Raw genomic sequence first — 24,486 nt, 5'->3', positions numbered from 1 at the left:
TGTAATGTTTTGACAATTTAAATATGTATAATGTTCAGAGGAGACGTTAATAATGTTTTCTCTGTATAAGATCCAGCACATTAGTATTAAGTCAAGCTGAAAATGATTGTAAACATTGAAGAAAATTATATTTTCCAATAATATAATCTGTGTTTGATAAACCTACTAATGACTGTGTGCAAAAATGATATATACAGTGGGGGAAAAAAGTATTTAGTCAGCCACCAATTGTGCAAGTTCTCCCACTTAAAAGGATGAGAGAGGCCTGTAATTTTCATCATAGGTACACTTCAACTATGACAGACATTTTCCACCATAATTTGCAAATAAATTCATTACAAATCCTACAATGTGATTTTCTGGATTTTTTTTCTCATTTTGTCTGTCATTGTTGAAGTGTACCTATGATGAAAATTACAGGCTTCTCTCATCTTTTTCTAAGTGGGAGAACTTGCACAATTGGTGGCTGATTAAATACTTTTTTGCCCCACTGTATATATATTTATTACCGTTATTTTACCTGGTGAGTTGACTGAGAACACGTTCTCATTTACAGTACAGCAACGACCTGGGGAATAGTTATGAGACAACAAATGTGTGTGAATTTAAATGATTTATTTCACACTACTAGCAGTGGAGTGCTGGGTTGTCCCAGCTGAGGATGTGAAGCTAGGGGCCGTGAGGGGCCATGTAAGGGGCCCTACCAGGGGGGCATGGTGTGAGGATCAGAGCTGCAGCTGCCCTGCCAGTGTGGCTGGTAGGTGACAAAATGCTAATCCTAATTTCAGCCCTGGTCTGTCTAACTGACTGGTCCTGACAGATCACCACAGTGCTGCTGATCTGATTCACTCACTAAGTCTCATTCCCGCATAAGCACTCCTCACAGATCAGTCACCTCTCCTGCTCTCCCTCCCTCCCTCCGTTACTCATTCACTCACTCAGTTGTCACTCTGCCCTCCTGTCTGCCTCGGTACATTTTTACTAAACTATAAACCAGCAGTGTGAGGAGCCGTCTTTCCCTCAGTCGCTCGCTCGCTCTCTGTTTCTCCCTCTCTCTTCCTCTCCTCATACTGTATCTATTAATATTCATGAATGATAGTTTGTCGTTGTTGGGGCTGCTGATATGCCACCGCAGCAGACTTATTTATCTATTTAAGATGACCACCAAAAACCTAGGAATCAATCAATCTGCCATTATTCATACAATGTAAAAATGTAATGATTGATTATTGAAATATTGAAACAACATGGGCGAATGAGAAAAACAAATTGATACCATTTAACGGCAACAATAAGGCAGGCACTAGGGATGGGGTGTGAGCATTTGGGTCTGAGCAGATGAGAATTGAGTCGTCGTTGTGTGTATTTGTCTGTAAATTGCTGTTCGTATATGTATGTTTGTATTTGGTGTGTGGAATAAATGCAAATTAAAAGACCAATCAAAATGAAGATGACCATGAGGTGGGACAGCCCACAGCCCCCAGGGCATGGCAGGGAAACCCCCTACTCTGTCTATCCACTGCCATGCGTAGGAAGACCCAATAACACACACAGTTGTGTGGGGGGAAAGCAAATGATGCTGTCAACCGTTTCAACCAGGAGCGGCAGCCTGGCATACCTTAGCGTTACCCTTTAAATAACGCCTGTTCTCTCTTTGTCATCTGTTCAATTCCTCCTGATAGTGAGGAGAGAGAGAAGGCAGAGAAATGATGATATTCTCCTCTTCTGATCAGAAGCATAGCCCTATCAAATCTCTTTTATGTTTTGCCTGATTAGCATTAGTTTTATCCCAAATTCTGTTTTCTCCATTATGTTTTTCCAGGTTTCAATTTGACCCTGTTTTTTTTTTTTTTTTACGCACTCACAGTCCCACTTTTTTAAATAGAAATACAACTAAATTGGATGTTGTAAATCCACAACAGTGCTTAAACCACATCAGGATACCACTCTTTCAATTTACATTGTTGTGTGTAATTACCCTTTAATTCCAGTGTGCACCTAGCAAGAGGCAGTGGTTTAGCAGTATTTTTGTAGAGTACATGTGATGGTAGAGTTTGCAAAGCAAATACCCACTGGTTTGATGCAAATAATCATGATCTCATTCTGCCTGGTAAGCATAGGCTATTTTATAATTAACATTTAATTGAGAAATCTATACAAAGAGTCACATACACAGACAGGGGAATTCTCCCTGCCTCTTCAGAAAGTTCCAGGAAATACAAATCACTGATGCATTCTGTTCATGTCTTATGATAAACTTGGGCAAATTAATACATGTTCAGTACATTTAGTTGATTCCCTACTAAGTTCAACACATTTATTGAATATTCATGAAATCTGTTTTCATGTCTGGATTCCGTGATTCCGTGTGTTCTCGGCATCGCAGATGTTATAGGGCCGTAGAAGCATCTCTCCCCATTTCATTAGGGAGAATCTACCTTCCAAACCTCCCAACTGCCTCCCTCGCTTTGCTATCATCTGGGACGAGTTTAGAAAACTGACGCAGGAAAACCTTATCAAGAAATATGTTGTTGACTTCAAAAAAAAAAGGAAAAAGATATATGTTTGAGAAAGAGCAGCCATGCACAATCTCTGGGAGACCTCCAGAAAAGGGCCAGCCAACATTTCCAAATTAAAATGGCCGCAATGATCAGAACGCAAAATTAGAAGCAGAGAGAAAGTTTTTTGGCTAATAAATATTTGAAAAGTACCCCTGGGGGGACTCCATGCAATGGTTATTACTCTGACACACACACAAGTATGTTGTTTTATTTTTTGTTCTCAGGATGTTGTCTGTAGATTTGATTAATTCTCGATGGCAGCAGGGCTTAATGAAAGATTGAAAATGTTTTCCCCTTCCTCCTTGATACACATGCACACACGCACACACATGCACACACACGCACACACATGCACGCACACGCACACACATGCACACGCGCATGCATTTTTATCTAATGGATGTGTCGTGCTTATCAGCAACTCTAGACACATACCAGATCAGGGGGACGGGAGTAATCAATTAAGTCACCCCCTCCTCTCCCCGCCTCCCCGGCTTTTTTCTCCCTCTCCCACTCCCCTCTCACCCCTGCCCTCCCTACTTCAGTTCCTAAAGGCTGTTTCCTGCCTGCCTCTCCTCACTCCAATGCACTCAGACCCTGCCGAGACACACACACACACACACACACACACACACGCACACACACACACTAGCACTGCTGAACACTCCAGAAGGTGGGGAGGATTTCAGGATCCCGGGAAGATTAAGTGCACAGCTTAGCGCTATCTGACCGCTGTGTCTCACACTTTTTCTTTCATTTTCTTCCCCTCCCTCTCTCTTTCCCTGTCCTCCCTCTCTCCAGGTAGCCGAGCCTAAGCGGAGCGGGTTGGGCGGACCCTCCCTCCTCCACCTCCTCCCACCCATCTTCCTCCAGCGTCCCGGTCCGTGCCGTGTTTGTGTCTATCCGCCGGGGTCGGCGAAGCATGCTGGCAGTATGGACGTAAAGGAACGCAGGCCCTACTGCTCGCTGACCAAGAGCAGGCGCGACAAGGAGCGGCGCTACACGGGCTCGTCCGGCGACAGCGAGGAGTGCGGCAGCGGCGGCGGCGGTGGCCCGGGACCGAGGGTACCCACCCAGAAGTCGTACAGCTCCAGCGAGACGCTCAAGGCCTTCGACCACCAGGACTCCTCCAGACTATTGTACAGCAGCAGAGTGAAGGAGATGGTGCACCGTGAACAGGACGAGTACACCCGACAAGGTACTATTTAGCCCAGTTAGTTATCCCCCTGCCGTTGTGCGTTTGAGCAAGGCACCTAGCATGCTCTAGGGGCGCTGCCCTGTGGCTGACCATGTAGGCAGTGCTTGAGGGGGCCTGGTACTTACCGGTACAGAGTATCATCCATCACCTCCATTTTTTATACCACCTTGACTATTGGCTCCAAAATATGATCACCAGGACTGTAAATGTAAATATGATCACCAGGACTGTAAATGTAAATATGATCACCAGGACTGTAAATGTAAATATGATCACCAGGACTGTAAATGTAAATATGATCACCAGGACTGTAAATGTAAATATGATCACCAGGACTGTAAATGTAAATATGATCACCAGGACTGTAAATGTAAATATGATCACCAGGACTGTAAATGTAAATATGATCACCAGGACTGTAAATGTAAATATGATGCCCAGGACTGTAAATGTAAATATGATCACCCAGACTGCAAATGTAAATATGATCACCAGCACTGTAAAATGTAAATATGATCACCAGGACTGTAAAATGTAAATATGATCACCAGGACTATAAATGTAAATATGATCACCAGGACTGTAAATGTAAATATGATCACCAGGACTGTAAATGTAAATATGATCACCCAGACTGCAAATGTAAATATGATCACCAGCACTGTAAAATGTAAATATGATCACCAGGACTGTAAAATGTAAATATGATCACCAGTACTGTCAAATGTAAATATGATCACCAGGACTGTAAATGTAAATATGATCACCAGGACTGTAAATGTAAATATGATCACCCAGACTGCAAATGTAAATATGATCACCAGTACTGTCAAATGTAAATATGATCACCAGTACTGTCAAATGTAAATATGATCCTCAGGACTGTAAAATTAAATTGAGTACCAGGACCTGTGTCATTCCACTTCAAGCTGTCCGTAGATTTTACTCTGTAGTCACGGTCAGCTGTACCTGCTTGAACTCTTCCTTAGGTTGGCCCCTAAGAGGTGAAGTCTGTCTCTGTTTACATACGTTTACCTCAGGTGGGACCCCTCATGTTGACTTATGCCACCGAGCTGGGCCGAGGCTCAAATGTTTACCTTAGATAAGGGAAACGGGCCGACTACTTCAGATTTAAAGTGCGTTCAAGGACGCGACCCTGCCCTATCAGGAATCAGTTTCTGTGGATAAGGGACGCGGTGTAATTACATTTACAGTGCACTTATATCATGAAGAAAACATGTTCTGGCTACGGTTTCAATCCAAAAAGAAAGAATCTCATTACCTCTCTCGTTGGTGTCTCACTAGGTGCTTGTCCTCTGTAGCTCAGTTGGTAGTAGAGCACAGCGCTTGCAACGGCAGAATAGTGGGTTCGATTCCACTCATGTGTAAAAATGTATGTATACATGCATGACTATAAGTGGCTTTGGATTAAAAGGTCTCTGCTAAATGGTAAATAATAGCTGCATGGTTAGTGTTGATCATGAACACTGGGGCTTGGATTAAAAGGTCTCTGCTAAATGGTAAATAATAGCTGCATGGTTAGTGTTGAACATGAACACTGGGGCTTGGATTAAAAGGTCTCTGCTAAATGGTAAATAATAGCTGCATGGTTAGTGTTGATCATGAACACTGGGGCTTGGATTAAAAGGTCTCTGCTAAATGGTAAATAATAGCTGCATGGTTAGTGTTGAACATGAACACTGGGGCTTGGATTAAAAGGTCTCTGCTAAATGGTAAATAATAGCTGCATGGTTAGTGTTGATCATGAACACTGGGGCTTGGATTAAAAGGTCTCTGCTAAATGGTAAATAATAGCTGCATGGTTAGTGTTGAACATGAACACTGGGGCTTGGATTAAAAGGTCTCTGCTAAATGGTAAATAATAGCTGCATGGTTAGTGTTGATCATGAACACTGGGGCTTGGATTAAAAGGTCTCTGCTAAATGGTAAATAATAGCTGCATGGTTAGTGTTGATCATGAACACTGGGGCTTGGATTAAAAGGTCTCTGCTAAATGGTAAATAATAGCTGCATGGTTAGTGTTGATCATGAACACTGGGGCTTGGATTAAAAGGTCTCTGCTAAATGGTAAATAATAGCTGCATGGTTAGTGTTGATCATGAACACTGGGGCTTGGATTAAAAGGTCTCTGCTAAATGGTAAATAATAGCTGCATGGTTAGTGTTGAACATGAACACTGGGGCTTGGATTAAAAGGTCTCTGCTAAATGGTAAATAATAGCTGCATGGTTAGTGTTGATCATGAACACTGGGGCTTGGATTAAAAGGTCTCTGCTAAATGGTAAATAATAGCTGCATGGTTAGTGTTGATCATGAACACTGGGGCTTGGATTAAAAGGTCTCTGCTAAATGGTAAATAATAGCTGCATGGTTAGTGTTGATCATGAACACTGGGGCTTGGATTAAAAGGTCTCTGCTAAATGGTAAATAATAGCTGCATGGTTAGTGTTGAACATGAACACTGGGGCTTGGATTAAAAGGTCTCTGCTAAATGGTAAATAATAGCTGCATGGTTAGTGTTGAACATGAACACTGGGGCTTGGATTAAAAGGTCTCTGCTAAATGGTAAATAATAGCTGCATGGTTAGTGTTGATCATGAACACTGGGGCTTGGATTAAAAGGTCTCTGCTAAATGGTAAATAATAGCTGCATGGTTAGTGTTGAACATGAACACTGGGGCTTGGATTAAAAGGTCTCTGCTAAATGGTAAATAATAGCTGCATGGTTAGTGTTGAACATGAACACTGGGGCTTGTCTATCTGATAAGGAGCTCCAGGGGTAATGTGTTGACAGGTAGATGGGGGTATTGGGGTAAGGAAAGGGGTAACAGTCTGGGTAGGTTGGGGCTATGTATGTCATCCTCCCCATATTAACAGACATGAGACAGATGGGGGCGGCAGGTAGCTTCGAGGTTAGCGTGTTGGGACACTTTTTTATTTTATTTCACCTTTATTTAACCAGGTAGGCCAGTTGAGAACAAGTTCTCATTTACAACTGCGACTTAAGGTGCTGACAAGGAAAAACATGTCTAATGTCTAATTGCTCCAGGGGCGCTGTACAATGGCGACCCACTTTTGTGTAACAGAACAAATATAAGCATCCCCCAAATTATTATAGCGACACCCTCTCTGCCTCTCGCTGGCTGAGCTAGTCCCCTAAGTGGGCCACTCGGTCACTAGACTTGTTGACTTGTTGGGCCACAGCCATCGCTCGACAGACTTAATAACTTAATGTTTAACTACTATTCAAAGCCTCAAGGCTAAGCACCTCTTTCTGTCTCCTCGCCCAGTCACTGACAGTAACATAGGAGCTTATGGTGACACTATGCTAAGGTAATATAGCTAGCACCGTTTGTTTATTATGTATATTAATATGGTGACACCATAGAAATAGTTCTGGGTTTTGAATCTATTTGACCATTCTATTCATTCAAATTCTATGGGTTTGACGTTGACCTAAATGATTTGGTCACTTCAGAAATAATAGTGGGACAGTAGTCATTTGTGAAACTTAATGGACTAAAGCTGGAATAATTCGAATTGTTGCCCATCAGGGATAAAATAAAAAAAAACTGTGATTTTTGTAATTATTAGATTTTATAACGCACAGCGAGCGCATAGATCTGAAACTGTTTTGAACTCGTGACATGAACTGGTTCGTGGAAAGATGGAGGCAAAGCGTTTTACCAGGTCCAGCCATATTTTCCAGAAACATAACAAAAGTACTTGGAAGTTCATTACTAGTTCATTGATTGTTCCTCTACTCCAATTAACAATTCATAAATATTGGAGAGAAAAAAAGGTAATGACTTTAATTATCTTATCATGTACATTTTCATTGCCACACTAATTGGCGTTCATTTAAAATTAATATAATTTTAATTGAACTGCAGTGACTATCTTAGTTATGTCTGTAATTAACAAGCCTTTGTAGTCACTCTTATTCCTAGATCAAAGATTGCTCCAGACAGTATTTTATCCACAGATTTAACAGTCAATATTCTATCCTTCTTATAATGCAAATGATCTCGGAGGGAATTTGGAAGATTCTTCATTTTTTTTGATCAACCAATGATTTGACCGTGCTGTGAAACTTCTGGATTCTACTACCACGTGGGGCATGGCATGCATCAGAACCAATTCACAATGAGGATGACTTATAGCTTGAGAACAACATTTGAATATTTGAATCTAAACGTAGTTAAATAATACTCTACCCTAAATGAGATAAAGCATGTATTCATCTGAATCTTGTACCCTTAAATATTTCGATATTTTAAAAAGAAATAAGCCATAGTTGTTGTCACTGTTATGGACATTTTACCCAGGCCTATGGAATACAGTAGCCTCTCACTGAGATACAGGTATTACGTTTATATTACAGTCATTTTCACAACTGCATAAGTAGTACGGCTTGAAACACTTTCCATTATCCCAAAAAGAGTGAGTATTAACTAGTCTGAGCTGGAAGAACACGTTCTCAGAGTGAATGTATACTAATCTAATAAGGATTCAAAAGTAATATAATAACTTATTACTGAAGCAAAAACTATCGCTAAATATGGTCACTAAATGATATATGATAATCACTGAATAGCAGCAGGAATAATATTTTACCAACATTTCACAGCATTTATATGTAAAAAAAATATATAATATACAAATATATATATATATCCGTGACCGTATTGATATATTTAAAAAACTATCGCTAAATATGGTCACTAAATGATATATGATAATCACTGAATAGCAGCAGGAATAATATTTTTTACAAACATTTCACAGCATTTAAATGTAAAAAAAAATTATATTTATTTTACATTTAAATGCTGTGAAACGTTTGTAAAAAATATTATTCCTGCTGCTATTCAGTGATTATCATATATCATTTCGTGACCGTATTAATATATATATATTTTTTTATGTATATATATGTTCAGGCATGTTCTTAGCCAGCCTATTCCCATCACCACGGCAGCTAAACCCACAGAATGGAATTCAGTCTAGATCTAAATGTAGGTGTGACATAAATGTCTTTAAGCGAGAGAAAAGAGTTTAGCTTTGCAGGAAATCATTAACGTTGGTTAAAAAAGGAACTAAATTAATTATGTATCACAGACTCTATTTTTAATTGGATCATGTTTTAAAATTCCCTAACATAAAATGCAAGCCACTTCAATTGTAGTAGAATGTTTAATAGGCCTAAGATGAATTATACAGTGTATTGTTGGCTGTAGTCATAGAGATCCTATACAATTATATAGTATTTCAATTCCTAATTCTATGCCTGTAGTTGTGTTGGCATATGAGGTCCCAGATAATTAAATAGTTCATTTTGATCCATGGTTACTGTGTCTTGTACCATTTGTAACAAATGTAGGAATTTCTCTCAGATATTTCTAAGTACTTTGTTCTATGACATATTCCGTTTTTTTTTTTTCATGTTGAGAAAATATTTAAATCTGTAAAACTATACTAAAACTATAATATTTATTCATGTTATTATTCATAACACAAATATGATTATGTTATTGTTTTATTAGGGTTATTTCTAATGTGTTGTATGTTTTGATTCATTATTAGTTCTGTATAAATTAGACATAAAAGCCTTAATGTGGAACACTTCCTTAACTCCACCCTGATGACTTCATACGGTTGTTGACGGCTGTTGTTGCTGTTTGTCTTGTTGTGGTGGCGGCGTCGCCTTTGAAGTAGGGACTTTACGCTTTCAAGGCCTTGAGATATTTATGAAATCACCAAACAGATTGGAAGTGCCTTAGCTACCAGTCTATCTGCCAGGACAACATAACAGAGTAGAGCAGCCACCATCTTCTCTCCCATCTGCACCACATTACCCCTCCCCGAGAACACACAAGCACACAAACACACACCATATTCCGTCTGCCTGCGAGAGGAAGACACTCTTACTAAGTCTCTGTACGCTACACTTGGGATTTTTATCTGTTAATTCATTGAGAAATATTTTGCCAAATATTCTCTGATTCATTTGGGGGGTTTCAACGAATGGTTGCCATAGAGATAGCAGTAATTTGATTATTTCTGTGGCTCCAAATCTACTGTATTTAATGCTATACTGCTTAGTTAAACTACTGTACCTTGTTACTTATGTTTTTTTGTGATGTAAATGAATTGTGCCTAGATTGTTTTCTACAATACTAGTGGGTCTTGAATTCCTTTCAGCCTGCATAATGTTACCGCATTAGATATAACCAAAGTACAGCCACATATGAGACCAATCATTAACACAGCTACCTCTGCCAAACATGAATTTATTTAGCTTTCTTTCTCACTTTCTTTCTTTCTCACTCACTCTGTCTCTCTGAGTTGATAAATTGCAGACATTATTTGTATTTGCTTCATGCGTTGTAAATTATTGCTGTGTACCCAGAGGCCCTCCATTGATGGTTTGCCGTTTCCTACGAGCCAGCCAACATTATTAACCCTTAAGTAATGCTTTTATAGGGCATTTATCGTTGGGCCTTGTGGGCTTGGCGTTGTGCCCTCCTGCACTGAAACAGTGGCTAGCCCAATGGGCCGTTCCAAGGTGCTCTTTGTTGTTGGGTTTTGCTTTAGCGTTATACAGTTTGTTAGCACTCCCCACTGGGCAGAGACGTCAATTCAGCGTCTATTCCACCACGTTGATTCAATCAGTTTGTGCCCAGTGGGCCAGCACTGAAGTGCCCTTTATGGTTTCTCTTTATGTTAGCATGGTTCGAACCGTGTTTTTGTTATGCTAACGAGTTCAGCTTGAGCTGCGGAATGCGTTCTGCTCTGCCTAAGCAAAATGGACTGTATCATAGCGTGCTATTTTGCGCTACAGCATTAGGTCTATGTGTTGTTTCAGTTGTGTTTCAGCGATGATATGTTTTGCATTAGGAGACTATAGATTCCCCTTCGGATGTTTTGTTTTGCGTTGGATATTTCTTTAGGCGTTTGGCTCGCTCCTCCAACGCGGTATAAATTGCCTTTAGCAAGTTGTGTTTCACTGAAGTATGTATCGTTTTAGTTGTTTCGTCATGCTCTACTTCAGTCGTTAGAGCAGGGGGTAGACTAGCAGATTTTTATCAGAGCGGATGGTCATGTGGCCAGAACATAATTACCATAATTGGTCGAACACTGTAAATTGATGACAACTAAGCCCTAAAAGAGATTGGATTTGAAATAACAATCCTTTCATACCTTGATGACATTGAGACACGATCACATATGTCCCTTCTATTCGTGGGAATGCTTAAGAACAGATTTGCTAAATTAAACTAGTTTTGATCTGAATTACTGGTGATTTTAGTCTTCAGGGGGCCCCATAAAATAAAAGTTGAGGGTGTCTCCCTCCGTTTGATAATGAGAGTTTTCCATTAGGTCGTTGGTCCTATGGTGCTGAAAATATGGGGAGTTCTGCTAACTGCTAGCATGTTTTCAGGGGATCTCTTTGAGCAAGGTGAGATGCAGAATCACTCATCTTAATCATATAATAATTAACTTTTGGGATGCAAGATTTGTAGATGAGTGATTCTGCGTAATCCTACTGCAATGTAGTCGACCCCAAACATGCGTTGCGTCTGTGCTACCCGCTAACATTGTTAGCTAGTCAGGCCTGGTCGTGGTAAGACACAACGGTCGGGGTTCTGGGAGTCGAGCGTGGGACCCTGGGTAACAGAATGTTAAGCCCCTGCAGTTATCTGAGAGTCAGATGAAACCTGATAGTCCCTTTTTTGCACGCCTAGGAGCTAGCGCTGTTTACAGAAGCTGTGTTTTCACTGGGGATTTCAGGTCAGTTGATACTGCACCCCACTAACCCCCATCACAAAAAAAAAGTCAGTACAGGATTTATTTGTATTTTCTCGCTCTCTCTCTTTCTTTTCAAGCCCGTGCAGGATCTTTTCATTACTCAACACCTCCAGTCCAAATGACTCCCCAGATGCTAGCTAGGCCCCATTTACCTGTCAGCTTCTATTTTGTTAGCACCTGGGAGATAGCTCTCCCCCTTCTCTTCTCTGTGGCGTCCCAAATGGCACCCTATTCCCTATATAGTGCACAACTTTTGACCAGAGCCCTATGGGTCCTAGTCAAAAGTATTACACCCTATTGCCTATATAGCTCCTGAGTGGTGCAGCGGTATAAGGCACTGCATCGCAGTGCTTGAGGCATCACTACAGACCCTGGCTCAATCCCGGGCTGTATCACAGTCGGCCGTGATCGGGAGCCCCATAAGGCGGCACACAATTGGCCCAGCGTCGTCCGGGTTGGGGAGGGGGGGGGGGGGTTAGGCCGTCATTGTAAATAAGAATTTGTTCTTAACTGACTTGCCTAGTTATATAAAAAATATAGTGCACTTGGAACACAGCCCTCTTCTCTTCCAACTGTCTATATATCTGTCATGTGTACTCCCTCTCTGGCCTCTAGGTTACCAGGCTGCTTGTTGTGGCGCACACCTGTCACCATCGTTACAGAATGATGCCTCACCAAAGGGAAGCATCAGGGAGTTTTTTTTGTTTTTGTGTTGGAGGTGATGTCGGGTCCGGGTGTCAGAACTGGAGCTACCTGGGAGGCCTTAGCTGGTTTGTCGGATTCCCATGCCTCGGAGAGTTCGATGGGTTCCCATGCCTCAGCCGGGTGAACAGGTTCCCGTGCCTCGACCGAGGCAACCGGGGAGGTCTCAGCCGGCTCATCAGGCTCTCACTCCTCAGGCGGTTCGTCAGGTCTCTGCGCCGCAGCGGAGACGACCGGTCCGCTCCTGTTCCCCGGGATCGTCCCTATGGTTGGCGTCCTGCGGCTGAAGCTGAACGCGGCTGGAGCCGAGCGCGCCGGGGAGGGGGTACTGTCAGGTGTGCTCCCTCTCCGGCCTCTAGGTCACGAGGCTGCTCGTTATGGCACACACCTGTCACCATCGTTACACGCATCAGTGCATAAGGACACTCACCTGGACCCCATCCCCTCCTTGATTACCTTCCCTATATATGTCACTCCCTTTGGTTCCATCCCCAGGCGTCACAGTTTCTGTTCCATGTCTGTGTGCTGTTAGTGTTTCTTACTCTTTATTATGTTACGTTTATTTTACTAAAACACTCCCTGAACTCACTTCCCGACTCTTAGCGCATATCGTTACACTATCTATCTATCTATCTATCTATCTATCTATCTATCTATCTATCTATCTATCTATCTATCTATCTATCTATCTATTTCTCTATCTATCTACACTATTTATACAAAAGTATGTGGACACCCCTTCAAATTAGTGGATTCGGCTATTTCAGCCAAATGCTGGCAGGTGTATAAAATTTTGCACACAGCCATGCAATCTCCATAGACAAACCTGCCCCACCAGAAATGGTTTGTCAAGATCGGTGTTGGAGGAACGTGACTGGCCTGCACAGAGACCTAAACTCCATCGTACACCTTTGGGATGAATTGGAACGCTGACTGCGAGCCAGGCCTAGTCGCCCAACATCAGTGCCCGACCTCACTAATGGTCTTGTGGCTGAATGGAAGCAAGTCCCCGCAGCAATGTTCCAACATCTAGTGGAAAGCCTTCTCAGAACAGTGGAGGCTGTTATAGCAGCAAAGGGAGGGATCAACTCCATATTAATGCCCATGATTTTAGAATGAGATGTTTGACGAGCAGGTGTCCACATAAATGTGGTAATGTAGTGTATCTGTCTATACAGAACAAAAATATAAATGCAACAAGTAAAGTGTTGATCCCATTTTCATAAGCTGGAGTAAACGATCCCATACATTTTACAAAAAGCTTATTTTGCTCAAATTTTGTGCACAGATTTGTTCACATCCATCTTACTGAGCATTTCTAATTTGACAAGATAATCTATCCACCTGAGAGGTGTGGCATATCAAGAAGCTGATTAAACAATATGATCATTACAAGGTGCACCTTGTGCTGCGGACAACAAAAGGCCACTCACAATGCCACAGATGTCTCAATTTTTGATGGAGTGTGCAATTGGCATGCTGACTGCATGAACGTCCGCCAGAGCTGTTGCCAGAGAATTCAATGTTCATTTCTCTACTTTAAGTCGCCTCCAACGTCGTTTTAGAGAATTTGACAGTACGTCTAACCGGCCTCACAACCTCAGTGTAAACACGCCAGCCCAGGATCTCCACATCTGGCTTCTTCACCTGCAGGATTGTCTGAGACCAGCCTCCCGGACAGCGGATGAAACTGTGGGTTTGCACAACCGAAGAATTTCTGCACAAACTGTCAGAAACTGTCTCAGGGAAGTTCACTTGCGTGTTCGTTGTCCTCCATCTTGACTTGACTGCAGTTCGGCGTCGTGACCGAATTCAGTGGGCAAATGCTCACCTTCAATGGCCACTGGCACGCTGGAGAAGTGTGCTCTTCACGGATGAATCCCAGTTTCAACTGTACTGGGCATTGTGTGGCGTTGTGTGGGCTGGCGGTTTGCTGATGTCAACGTTGTGAACAGAGTGCCCCATGGTGGGGTTATGGTATGGGCAGGCATAAACTAGATATAACGAACACATTTGCATTTTATTGATGGAAATTTAAATGTACAGAGATACCGTGACGAGATTCTGAGGCCCATTGTCGTGTCATTCATCCACCGCCATCACCTCCATGTTTCAGCATCATAATGCACGGGCCCATGTCGCAAGGATCTGTACACAATTTCTGGAAGCTGACAATGTCCATGTTCTTCCATGGCCTGCATATTCACCAGACATGTCACCCATTGAGCATGTTTGGGATGCTCTGGATCAACATGTACGACAGCGTGTTCCAGTTCCCACCAATATCCAGTAACTTCGCACAGCCATTGAAGAGGAGTGGGACAACATTCCACAGGCCACCATAAACAGCCTTGTCAACTTTAATCTGGTCACACCAGATACTGACTGGTTTTCTGATCCACGCCCCTACCCTGTTTAAAAGTTATCTGTCACCAACAGATGCATATCTGTATTCCCAGTCATGTGAAATCCATAGATTATGACCTAATGATTTTATTTAAATTGACTGATTTCCGTAATATGAACTGTAACTCAGTATAATCTTTAAAATTGTTGCATGTTGCTTTTATATTCTTGTTCAGTTTATATAGCCATCTATCTATCCATCTGCCACTGGTCAAATACTGTACAAATAAGGCTTGGGAAGGAGGGAGTGGGTTTGTCTGTCTGGTTCTCAGTGCTAGGATGGATCTGAGGGTCAGGGGGCTGGAGGTCAGAGGGGCCTTGGGGGGGTTGGGGGCGATATTAGGGCTGAGAATTGCCAGGGACCTCACGTTACAGTATAATCACTATACTTAGGTGCTGATACCATATGTTTTGCAATTCGATACTGTGATTTTATTGTGATTTGATGTTCCAAACATATTGCTCACTATATATGTCTGCTGCAGAGAGACGAGAGAGAGCCAGGAGAAAACACACGTTGATCACTTCTGAAGACACATTTTGGTGCAGGTGCAGCCAGCTAGCGTAAAAATAATATTGTGATAGTCAAAACGATACGATATGATATATGGTCAAAAAATAATATCCCGATATGTAACTGTATAGATTCCCCACTCATCACTAGGAGATAGGGTCAGGAAGAGGTTTTAATGTGACAGATGATCTGTTAGTGACAGGATTCAAGGTGTTTTCGCTTTACTGCCAGTCTCAAGTTAGATCAGCTGTACTCCCTGTGTTCTCCTGTAAAAGGCCACTGAATTACTCTCCCTGGTAAATGCTAGCTCTCTTAAATATCTCTGAAATACTTGACATTTACAATAAAAGACTCCAGCTCCTCTCTTATTGAAACTATTGATGTCCTCAACCTTGTTCTTTGTGAAAGAGTCTTTAAGATCCTCCATCTTGTTTCCTCTCCTCTCTCAAAACTCCCTTTATTCTACCCTGTACTTCCTGTATTGTCTTGTAAAGGGGCACTAGTTTTTCCTTTGGGAGGCATTTATTGACCGGTATACATGTTCAGGGCTCTAGTTTTGACGACTTCCATCTCGTTTCCTCTCCTCTCAGGGCAGAACTTCAACCTGAGACAACTGGGGATCTGCGAGCCGTCCACGCGCCGTGGCCTGGCCTTCTGCTCCGAGATGGGCCTCCCCCACCGCGGCTACTCGGTCGGCGCCGGCTCCGACGTGGACACCGAGAACGAGGGCGTGATGTCACCGGAGCGCGCTATGCGGCTGTGGGGACGCGGGGTGAAGTCGGGCGGCCGGAACTCGTGCCTGTCCAGCCGGTCCAACTCGGCCCTGACCCTCACCGACACAGAGCACGAAAACAAGTCGGACAGCGATAATGGTGAGTCCGGTCGGTGTGCACAACACACATTTGATTTATCCCTCTCTTTTATCTCGCCTTCCTTGGCTCGGGAGAGTGCACGGCTCAACATCGTGCACACTCCCCGGCACGTCCACTGACACTGAGGGATCGGTGAAACACAGTTGTTGGGAAAGAATGTTGAATGAGATTTGGTGTCGCTCAGCGTTCCTTTCCTCTTGTGACCACTTTACTTGAGAAGATGCAGCTGTGAACTTGACAATGAGAGAATTTGAGGGAACTCAAGAATTAGTGTGAATGCGTACTGTAAGTGTATGTCGGCATGTTCATTGAAGCCCACTGATTACTGAAGGTGAAGGGTTAACCCCAAGGCGTGGTGACAGACAGAGCAAAGCACATGTTGCTCCTAGTGACGGTTGGATAATGACTCTCAGGGTTTGACTTTGTTCTGGAGACGAAAGTGAAGAGAGAGAGAACCCTGTCACCTGTTCTCTGTCCTCTACTCCCCCTCTCCTCTGCTCCCCTCTGCTCCCTCTCTCTCCCCGAGCTGCCAACCTTTTTTTGATAAAGTTTCCCCCGGTGGCCCCTAGAGCGCCATCACAGATAGCTTTGTGACTGTCTCTGTCTCTGCCCCTCTCTGCATATCTCTCTCTCTCCCTCTCTCTCTCTCTCTCTCTCTCTCTCTCTCTCTCTCTCTCTCTCTCTGACACTGTCTCTCTCTGTTTCTCTGTCTCTCTCTCTGTCTCTCTCTCTATCTCGCTGTCTCTGTCTCTCTCTCTCGCTGTCTGTCTCTGTCTGTTTCTGTCTCTGTCTCTCTCTCTCTGTCTCTCTCTCTATCTCGCTGTCTCTGTCTCTCTGTCTGTCTGTCTCTCTCTCTCTCTCTCTCTCTCTGACACTGTCTCTCTCTGTTTCTCTGTCTCTCTCTCTCTCTCTCTGTCTCTCTCGCTGTCTCTCTCTGTCTCTCTCTCTCTCTCTCCCGCATATACCCCTTTCCCTCACAGCCATTATATCAGCTCCATTTACCCCCCAGTCTCTCTCCTTCACTCTCTGGTTCACCTAGTCCAGTGTTAGGAGTGTATCTCTGGCTGAGTGAGCTCACACAATGGTTGATTAGCAGGCCGTGGCGGTTTGAAGTGCACATGTGTGAGGTTTGAACGGGAGGAGCGACACTCTTCTTTCGCTCCTCTCTCACCCCGTCTCCTCTCTCAGAGCGACCAGGACTTTTTCGTTTTGTGTTATTTTTCAAAGGGCACTTGTGTGACAGGTGGCGTTTTATGGCACTCTTTGGCACTCTAAATTTGAAAGAATTTGTTTTCATTGTTCCGACACCCACAAATGTTATTTTAGTATCTCATTTTTATTTATGTTTCTTTAGATCATATTGAATGGAAATGTGTCAAACTATTGGGAGTAAGAAAACAACAACGTAAGAACAAACCTGCTGACAATGTCAGATTCGTACCTTTAAAGACATGAAATTAAAAATATTTTAATGAACATAATTAACAAAATGTTACCTGCATCTTCATGGAACTACATTCATTAGTCGGTCTCTAGACACCTCGGCTTACAGGTGCTGGGCTAACCTTTAAAATGTAGACGTTACAAAGCTGTTCTAGGACTGGAATCCCGACGGTTCTAGTGATATAAAGTTCTTACCTAACCACTTCCATTAGGAGTTCCTATACCTTCATTAACACCTCTTTGGCTTCATTAAGAACAGAAAAAACTAGAAAGTGCTGAAGTTGTGCGTTTATATATTAAATGCCATTAGAATGTGAGTTTGCGTGCCCCAGAGTATAGACAGGCCCAGCTAGGAGGAAATTAGTAGTGGTTGAAATAGATTGTGTCTTAAAATAGTTGATGTTAGGAAAAAGAATTCAGCTGTTATTGTGTGTGTGTGTGTGGGTGGGGGTGGGGGTTGGGGGGGTGGTGTATATGTGTGTGTATAAGCCTCTCAGACAGGTTCTGAGTGTCATGTTTGCATTGAGGCCTGGCCATTGTTTAGGTCTGGTGTTCAACAGTGTTGCAGTGAATCTGCAGTTGTCTCGTTAAACTAGGACATGTGCTGTAGGTGTTCCAGTTCCCCAGCTAACAGCTAACCAGTGACAGGTGTGGCCCTGCAAAATGCACAGATTACACAGAGACTGGAAAGTGCTCATGACATTAAACAGAGTGGTATGGATAGAGTAGGTGTGTGAGTGCACTGTGGTGGCACCTGGAATTTTTACTGGCGCAGCGTGTTTGAAGATCCAGCCGAGAACAGGATAAAGGATAAAGATGGTAACTGTTCTCTCTCAGAAGTAGGGGGGCTGTGAAATCCAAGGTTGCTGGGCCATGGACCCCCCTGTCTATTCACTTTAAAGGCACACACACACACACACACACACACACACACACACACACACACACACACACACACACACACTCACAAAGACGCACACAGACACACACTCTCTCCTGTCCCTTCCCCAGCCATATCAAAAGGCTCCCTGTTTACATGTGCTTGGCGTCTCACGTAGCCAGAGCTGTGGAAGAGAGTGTGTCCAAATGATTGACACACTGTTTGGTTTTCTTCTCCACCCCTCCCTCTGTCATTCGCTCCTTCCCAAGGTTAAAGCTTTTCAGCACCCAAAGCTTGTGAGGTCATTGAAATTCTAAACACAGGGTTACAGCCAGTACAGCCAAACTGGTCTTAAATACAGTTAACACTAAAAACATTGTATTTGGCTCAAGACATTCTCTAAGACCTAAACCTCATCTGGAGTTGTGTATAAAGAGTGTGACCATTGAGAATTTTAGGACGATCAACTCCTAGGTATAATTTTGGAAGGTCAATAATCATGGTCAAGTCATATTGACAAAGTTATTGTGAACATGGGGAGAGGTACATCTGTTATAAAAACATGTTCTGCGTTTTTGACACGAACGTCAACTGTACTAGTTGTCAGGCTTTTGAGCTTGTCTCATCTTGATTACTGTCCTGTAATATGGTCAAGTGCAGCAAAGAAAGACCTAGCAAAGCTGCAGCTGGCTCAGAGCAGAGCAGCACACCTCGCCCTTAGCAGCACACCTCGCCCTTAACTGCACGTACAGAACTAACATCAACAACATGCAGGCCAGTCGTTCCTGGTTCAGGGTTCACAAGGGATTAGCTGCTTCTCCTAGTTTTCATGAGAAATAATACTGTGATGAACATTCCAGATTATCTGCATAATCCAAAATTCATTCAGCTCAGACACATATACATACCCCGCAAGACATACCACCAGGGGTCTCTTCACAGTCCCCAAGTCCAACACGAATTCACGGCAACGGCCAGTATTATACAGAGCCGTGATCGCATGGAACTCCCTTCCAGCTCCAAGTACTTCTTTGTATATCGTTGTATTTTACATTTGTGTGACTGTCCTTGTCTATCAGTCTATCAGTGTTCTGTTACTTGTCATGTTTGAGGTTTTTGTGGACCCGAGGAAGAGTAGCTGCTGCTTCAGGAAGAGCTAATGGGGATCCGAATGAATCTAAACCAAAAGCTAAACAGGTCCACTCTTTGAAGCTTTTCACCAGTCGACAGACAGTAAAGTTACACACACGCAAGCACACACACACACACACACACACACACACACACATTCTAAGACATTACAGTCCCTGTGCTTACACGACGGGGCTACCAGCCCGCTCTACTCTGCCTGACGACCGTCGACAACTTCAAACATTCCAGGAACTAATTCCATTTAGGATAGTCGGGATAAAGGCAGGATAATGAAATGCGGTCTGTGACCAACCGCGGAGGAAGGAGAGGCCTTCATCCCTCCGTCCCTCCGTCCGCATGTTTCTGTCACACTCCTCTTTTCATTACTGTTTCTCTGGGAAGTTTTCCTCTCTCTTTTGACCTTTTTTTAACTTTCTGCCTTTTCCCACTTTAACAAAGATCCCATATGGCATCAGGCAAATACACACCAAACCAGAACAAAACAGGATGAAAGTTTCCATGGTGTTCCTACTCCCTAGCCTTCGTCTCTGTGTCTTATGACTAGCGCTTCTGTAACCGAGACGAAACCCTGGGAGGACACAGGAGTCACCTGAGCACCGTGCTCTGCTGTGTGGTTCTTTGTTGCGGTTGGGAGACGATGGGAAGAGAAGGAGACAGAAAACAAAGAGCGAGAAAGAGAGACGGAACACAAAAGAGACGTCTCTGGAGTTTGTGCTTCCTGGGGGAACCTGAGTTGAGGATGCGCCCCTGCGCCCTCCTTGCCCGCCCCACCCCCCTCGTGCCCACCGGTACCCAGGAGTACCGCGCCTGCCACACGCCATGAGCCACAGGAGACAGGCACCGGGTTAGGCATGAAAGAGAGAGAGAGAGAACATGGACGAGAGAAAGAAGAGATCTGACCGCACACACTTCTTCTGTTTCTCACGTCTCTTGTGGATTGGGCTGTAAGTTGTTTGCGGAGAAACCAATCAAACAATCAGCTCACTGGAAAACCTCAGTGGAGTCACCTAACTTCATTATTCTATCTCCCTGCTGTCTCCCTTCAGCTGGCCCATCTTAAAAAAGCAGACGGAAAACAGTTAAGCATTGTGCAGAAGTGTAAGTAGTTTACATTTCAAAAACTACATAAAGATGCACACACACACACACACACTGCTGAAAATAAGTCCAACGTCATACAATAAACATGGTTCACAGCTCTTTCATCTTGTGTGTGTTTTCCCTCAACTGTCTAGGAGATCATGATATGTACATGTGCACATGCACGTATACCCCCTCCCTTTCCCCGCTGGCCATAATCGGGGTCTCTAAACTACGCAGATGAGCGATTTAAAAATGCTTATTGTAGAGGTCTGTGGCTTCCCCTTTAACAATATTTAAAAATAAATGTGTCAACAGCAATCTAAACCCTGTGAATATCTTAACCGGCTTAGCTGAGCCTGGACCCTCTGTCTCAGTTACTATCAGCTAGTTATCCCCCAGGATCTGATGCAGCCTGGACCCACTGTCTCAGTTCCTATCAGCTAGTTATCCCCCAGGATCTGTTGCAGCCTGGACCCTCACTCTCAGCTACTATCAGCTAGTTATCCCCCAGGATCTGATGCAGCCTGGACCCTCACTCTCAGCTACTATCAGCTAATTATCCCCCAGGATCTGTTGCAGCCTGAACCCTCTCTCAGCTACTATCAGCTAGTTATCCCCCAGGATCTGTTGCAGCCTGGACCCTCTGTCTCAGTTACTATCAGCTAGTTATCCCCCAGGATCTGATGCAGCCTGGACCCTCTGTCTCAGTTACTATCAGCTAGTTATCCCCCAGGATCTGATGCAGCCTGGACCCTCAGTCTCAGCTACTATCAGCTAGTTATCCCCCAGGATCCGTTGCAGCCTGGATACTCAGTCTCAGCTACTATCAGCTAGTTATCCCCCAGGATCTGATGCAGCCTGGACCCTCTGTCTCAGTTACTATCAGCTAGTTATCCCCCAGGATCTGATGCAGCCTGGACCCTCAGTCTCAGCTACTATCAGCTAGTTATCCCCCAGGATCCGTTGCAGCCTGGATACTCAGTCTCAGCTACTATCAGCTAGTCATCCCCCAGGATATGTGGCAGACAGAGTAACACAATGAGGGACACACACACTGACACACGGACCCACAGACACACGCACACACAGACACACACACACACACACACACACACACACACACACACACACACACACACACACACACACACACACTAATGCTCACATTCTTCTGTCCAGTGTATCAGTCTTTTGTTACTTGTCATGTTTTGTGATATTTGTGGACCCCAGGACCGTAACTGCTTTTGGAAAGCGAATGGGGAAAGAAATAAACCAATGAACTGTGTTCTAATGTCACTACAGGGTGTTTGTCGTGTAAAACTCTCTATCTGCAGGATTCCTGGAGGACTTTTTGTTGTGTTCTAATGTCACTACAGGGTGTTTGTCGTGTAAAACTCTCTATCTGCAGGATTCCTGGAGGACTTTTTGTTGTGTTCTAATGTCACTACAGGGTGTTTGTCGTGTAAAACTCTCTATCTGTAGGATTCCTGGAGGACTTTTTGTTGTGTTCTAATGTCACTACAGGGTGTTTGTCGTGTAAAACTCTCTATCTGCAGGATTCCTGGAGGACTTTTTGTTGTGTTCTAATGTCACTACAGGGTGTTTGTCGTGTAAAACTCTCTATCTGCAGGATTCCTGGAGGACTTTTTGTTGTGTTCTAATGTCACTACAGGGTGTTTGTCGTGTAAAACTCTCTATCTGCAGGATTCCTGGAGGACTTTTTGTTGTGTTCTAATGTCACTACAGGGTGTTTGTCGTGTAAAACTCTCTATCTGCAGGATTCCTGGAGGACTTTTTGTTGTGTTCTAATGTCACTACAGGGTGTTTGTCGTGTAAAACTCTCTATCTGCAGGATTCCTGGAGGACTTTTTGTTGTGTTCTAATGTCACTACAGGGTGTTTGTCGTGTAAAACTCTCTATCTGCAGGATTCCTGGAGGACTTTTTGTTGTGTTCTAATGTCACTACAGGGTGTTTGTCGTGTAAAACTCTCTATCTGCAGGATTCCTGGAGGACTTTTTGTTGTGTTCTAATGTCACTACAGGGTGTTTGTCGTGTAAAACTCTCTATCTGCAGGATTCCTGGAGGACTTTTTGTTGTGTTCTAATGTCACTACAGGGTGTTTGTCGTGTAAAACTCTCTATCTGCAGGATTCCTGGAGGACTTTTTGTTGTGTTCTAATGTCACTACAGGGTGTTTGTCGTGTAAAACTCTCTATCTGCAGGATTCCTGGAGGACTTTTTGTTGTGTTCTAATGTCACTACAGGGTGTTTGTCGTGTAAAACTCTCTATCTGCAGGATTCCTGGAGGACTTTTTGTTGTGTTCTAATGTCACTACAGGGTGTTTGTCGTGTAAAACTCTCTATCTGCAGGATTCCTGGAGGACTTTTTGTTGTGTTCTAATGTCACTACAGGGTGTTTGTCGTGTAAAACTCTCTATCTGCAGGATTCCTGGAGGACTTTTTGTTGTGTTCTAATGTCACTACAGGGTGTTTGTCGTGTAAAACTCTCTATCTGCAGGATTCCTGGAGGACTTTTTGTTGTGTTCTAATGTCACTACAGGGTGTTTGTCGTGTAAAACTCTCTATCTGCAGGATTCCTGGAGGACTTTTTGTTGTGTTCTAATGTCACTACAGGGTGTTTGTCGTGTAAAACTCTCTATCTGCAGGATTCCTGGAGGACTTTTTGTTGTGTTCTAATGTCACTACAGGGTGTTTGTCGTGTAAAACTCTCTATCTGCAGGATTCCTGGAGGACTTTTTGTTGTGTTCTAATGTCACTACAGGGTGTTTGTCGTGTAAAACTCTCTATCTGCAGGATTCCTGGAGGACTTTTTGTTGTGTTCTAATGTCACTACAGGGTGTTTGTCGTGTAAAACTCTCTATCTGTAGGATTCCTGGAGGACTTTTTGTTGTGTTCTAATGTCACTACAGGGTGTTTGTCGTGTAAAACTCTCTATCTGCAGGATTCCTGGAGGACTTTTTGTTGTGTTCTAATGTCACTACAGGGTGTTTGTCGTGTAAAACTCTCTATCTGCAGGATTCCTGGAGGACTTTTTGTTGTGTTCTAATGTCACTACAGGGTGTTTGTCGTGTAAAACTCTCTATCTGCAGGATTCCTGGAGGACTTTTTGTAAGACCTTTTGATTTGATTGTTTTTTGATCCTTAATTGTTTTTGAAAATATCTACTTGCTAAAATATCCAGACGGAAATTGCTTTAAATTGTCGCAGAGAGTAGGAATTAGAACAATAGTACATTTGTCATTCCTATAAAATGGTTGCAATCCGTCTACTTGTATCATCAGTTGGAGCCCAGGACTGTGTTCAGTCTTACTCCAGTTCCCACTGTTCAGAATAGTCTCACAAAATGTTATTCAAATGTTTCTTTTTTCTCATAATTCAGGCCCTGTGTGTACACATTAATGGAAACAACGCAATCCTCCTCAGTTACTAGTGTCCAAGTCAATCCATTCGCTACTCTTACCTTGTTGGCTAGACAACAACAGGGCCCCCAAAACAAGCTAAGGAATCTTCACACAGGATTACTTTTGTGATCGTGTGAAAAGAGGGAGCACTGAAGTGTAGCCTGAACGCTCCGGACGGCAGTCTCAGGAGGTTAAAGTGAGCTGGGGAGTACACACACACACACACACACACACACACACACAACACACAACACACAACACACCACACACCACACACACACTAGTGTTGTTGTTCCCTAGAGGGGTAGTGACCCAGGAACTTCCCAGTGTGTCAGCATCAGCATGGGTTTCTCTTTGTTCAGGAGGATGATCTATCTGAGGCCTGACCCCTCACCCTGATCACAGACAACAGCAGCCATGT

The 24,486-nt window shown here is 43.4% G+C and overlaps 1 protein-coding gene across 14 annotated transcripts in view; it reads left to right on the top strand.

Annotated features, from left to right (window-relative positions):
- LOC110533185 (teneurin-3) overlaps window positions 1–24,486 on the top strand; it is a 411,381-nt gene that overhangs the window by 88,636 nt on the left and 298,259 nt on the right. For all 14 annotated transcript variants that reach the window (XM_036933615.2, XM_036933616.2, XM_090187570.1 and 11 more), the window contains 2 exons: window positions 3,363–3,759; window positions 15,804–16,085. In XM_036933615.2, coding sequence (XP_036789510.1) covers window positions 3,495–3,759; window positions 15,804–16,085 — 547 coding nt within the window. In that variant the 5' untranslated portion in view covers window positions 3,363–3,494. The remainder of the gene's footprint in view (window positions 1–3,362; window positions 3,760–15,803; window positions 16,086–24,486) is intronic.

Source organism: Oncorhynchus mykiss, chromosome 10 (genome assembly GCF_057628025.1).
Source record: "Oncorhynchus mykiss isolate SJ-2025 chromosome 10, ASM5762802v1, whole genome shotgun sequence".
Lineage (NCBI taxonomy): Eukaryota > Metazoa > Chordata > Actinopteri > Salmoniformes > Salmonidae > Oncorhynchus > Oncorhynchus mykiss.
The sequence above is the reverse complement of the archived record's forward strand: the minus strand, read 5'-3'. Positions and strand labels throughout refer to the sequence as shown.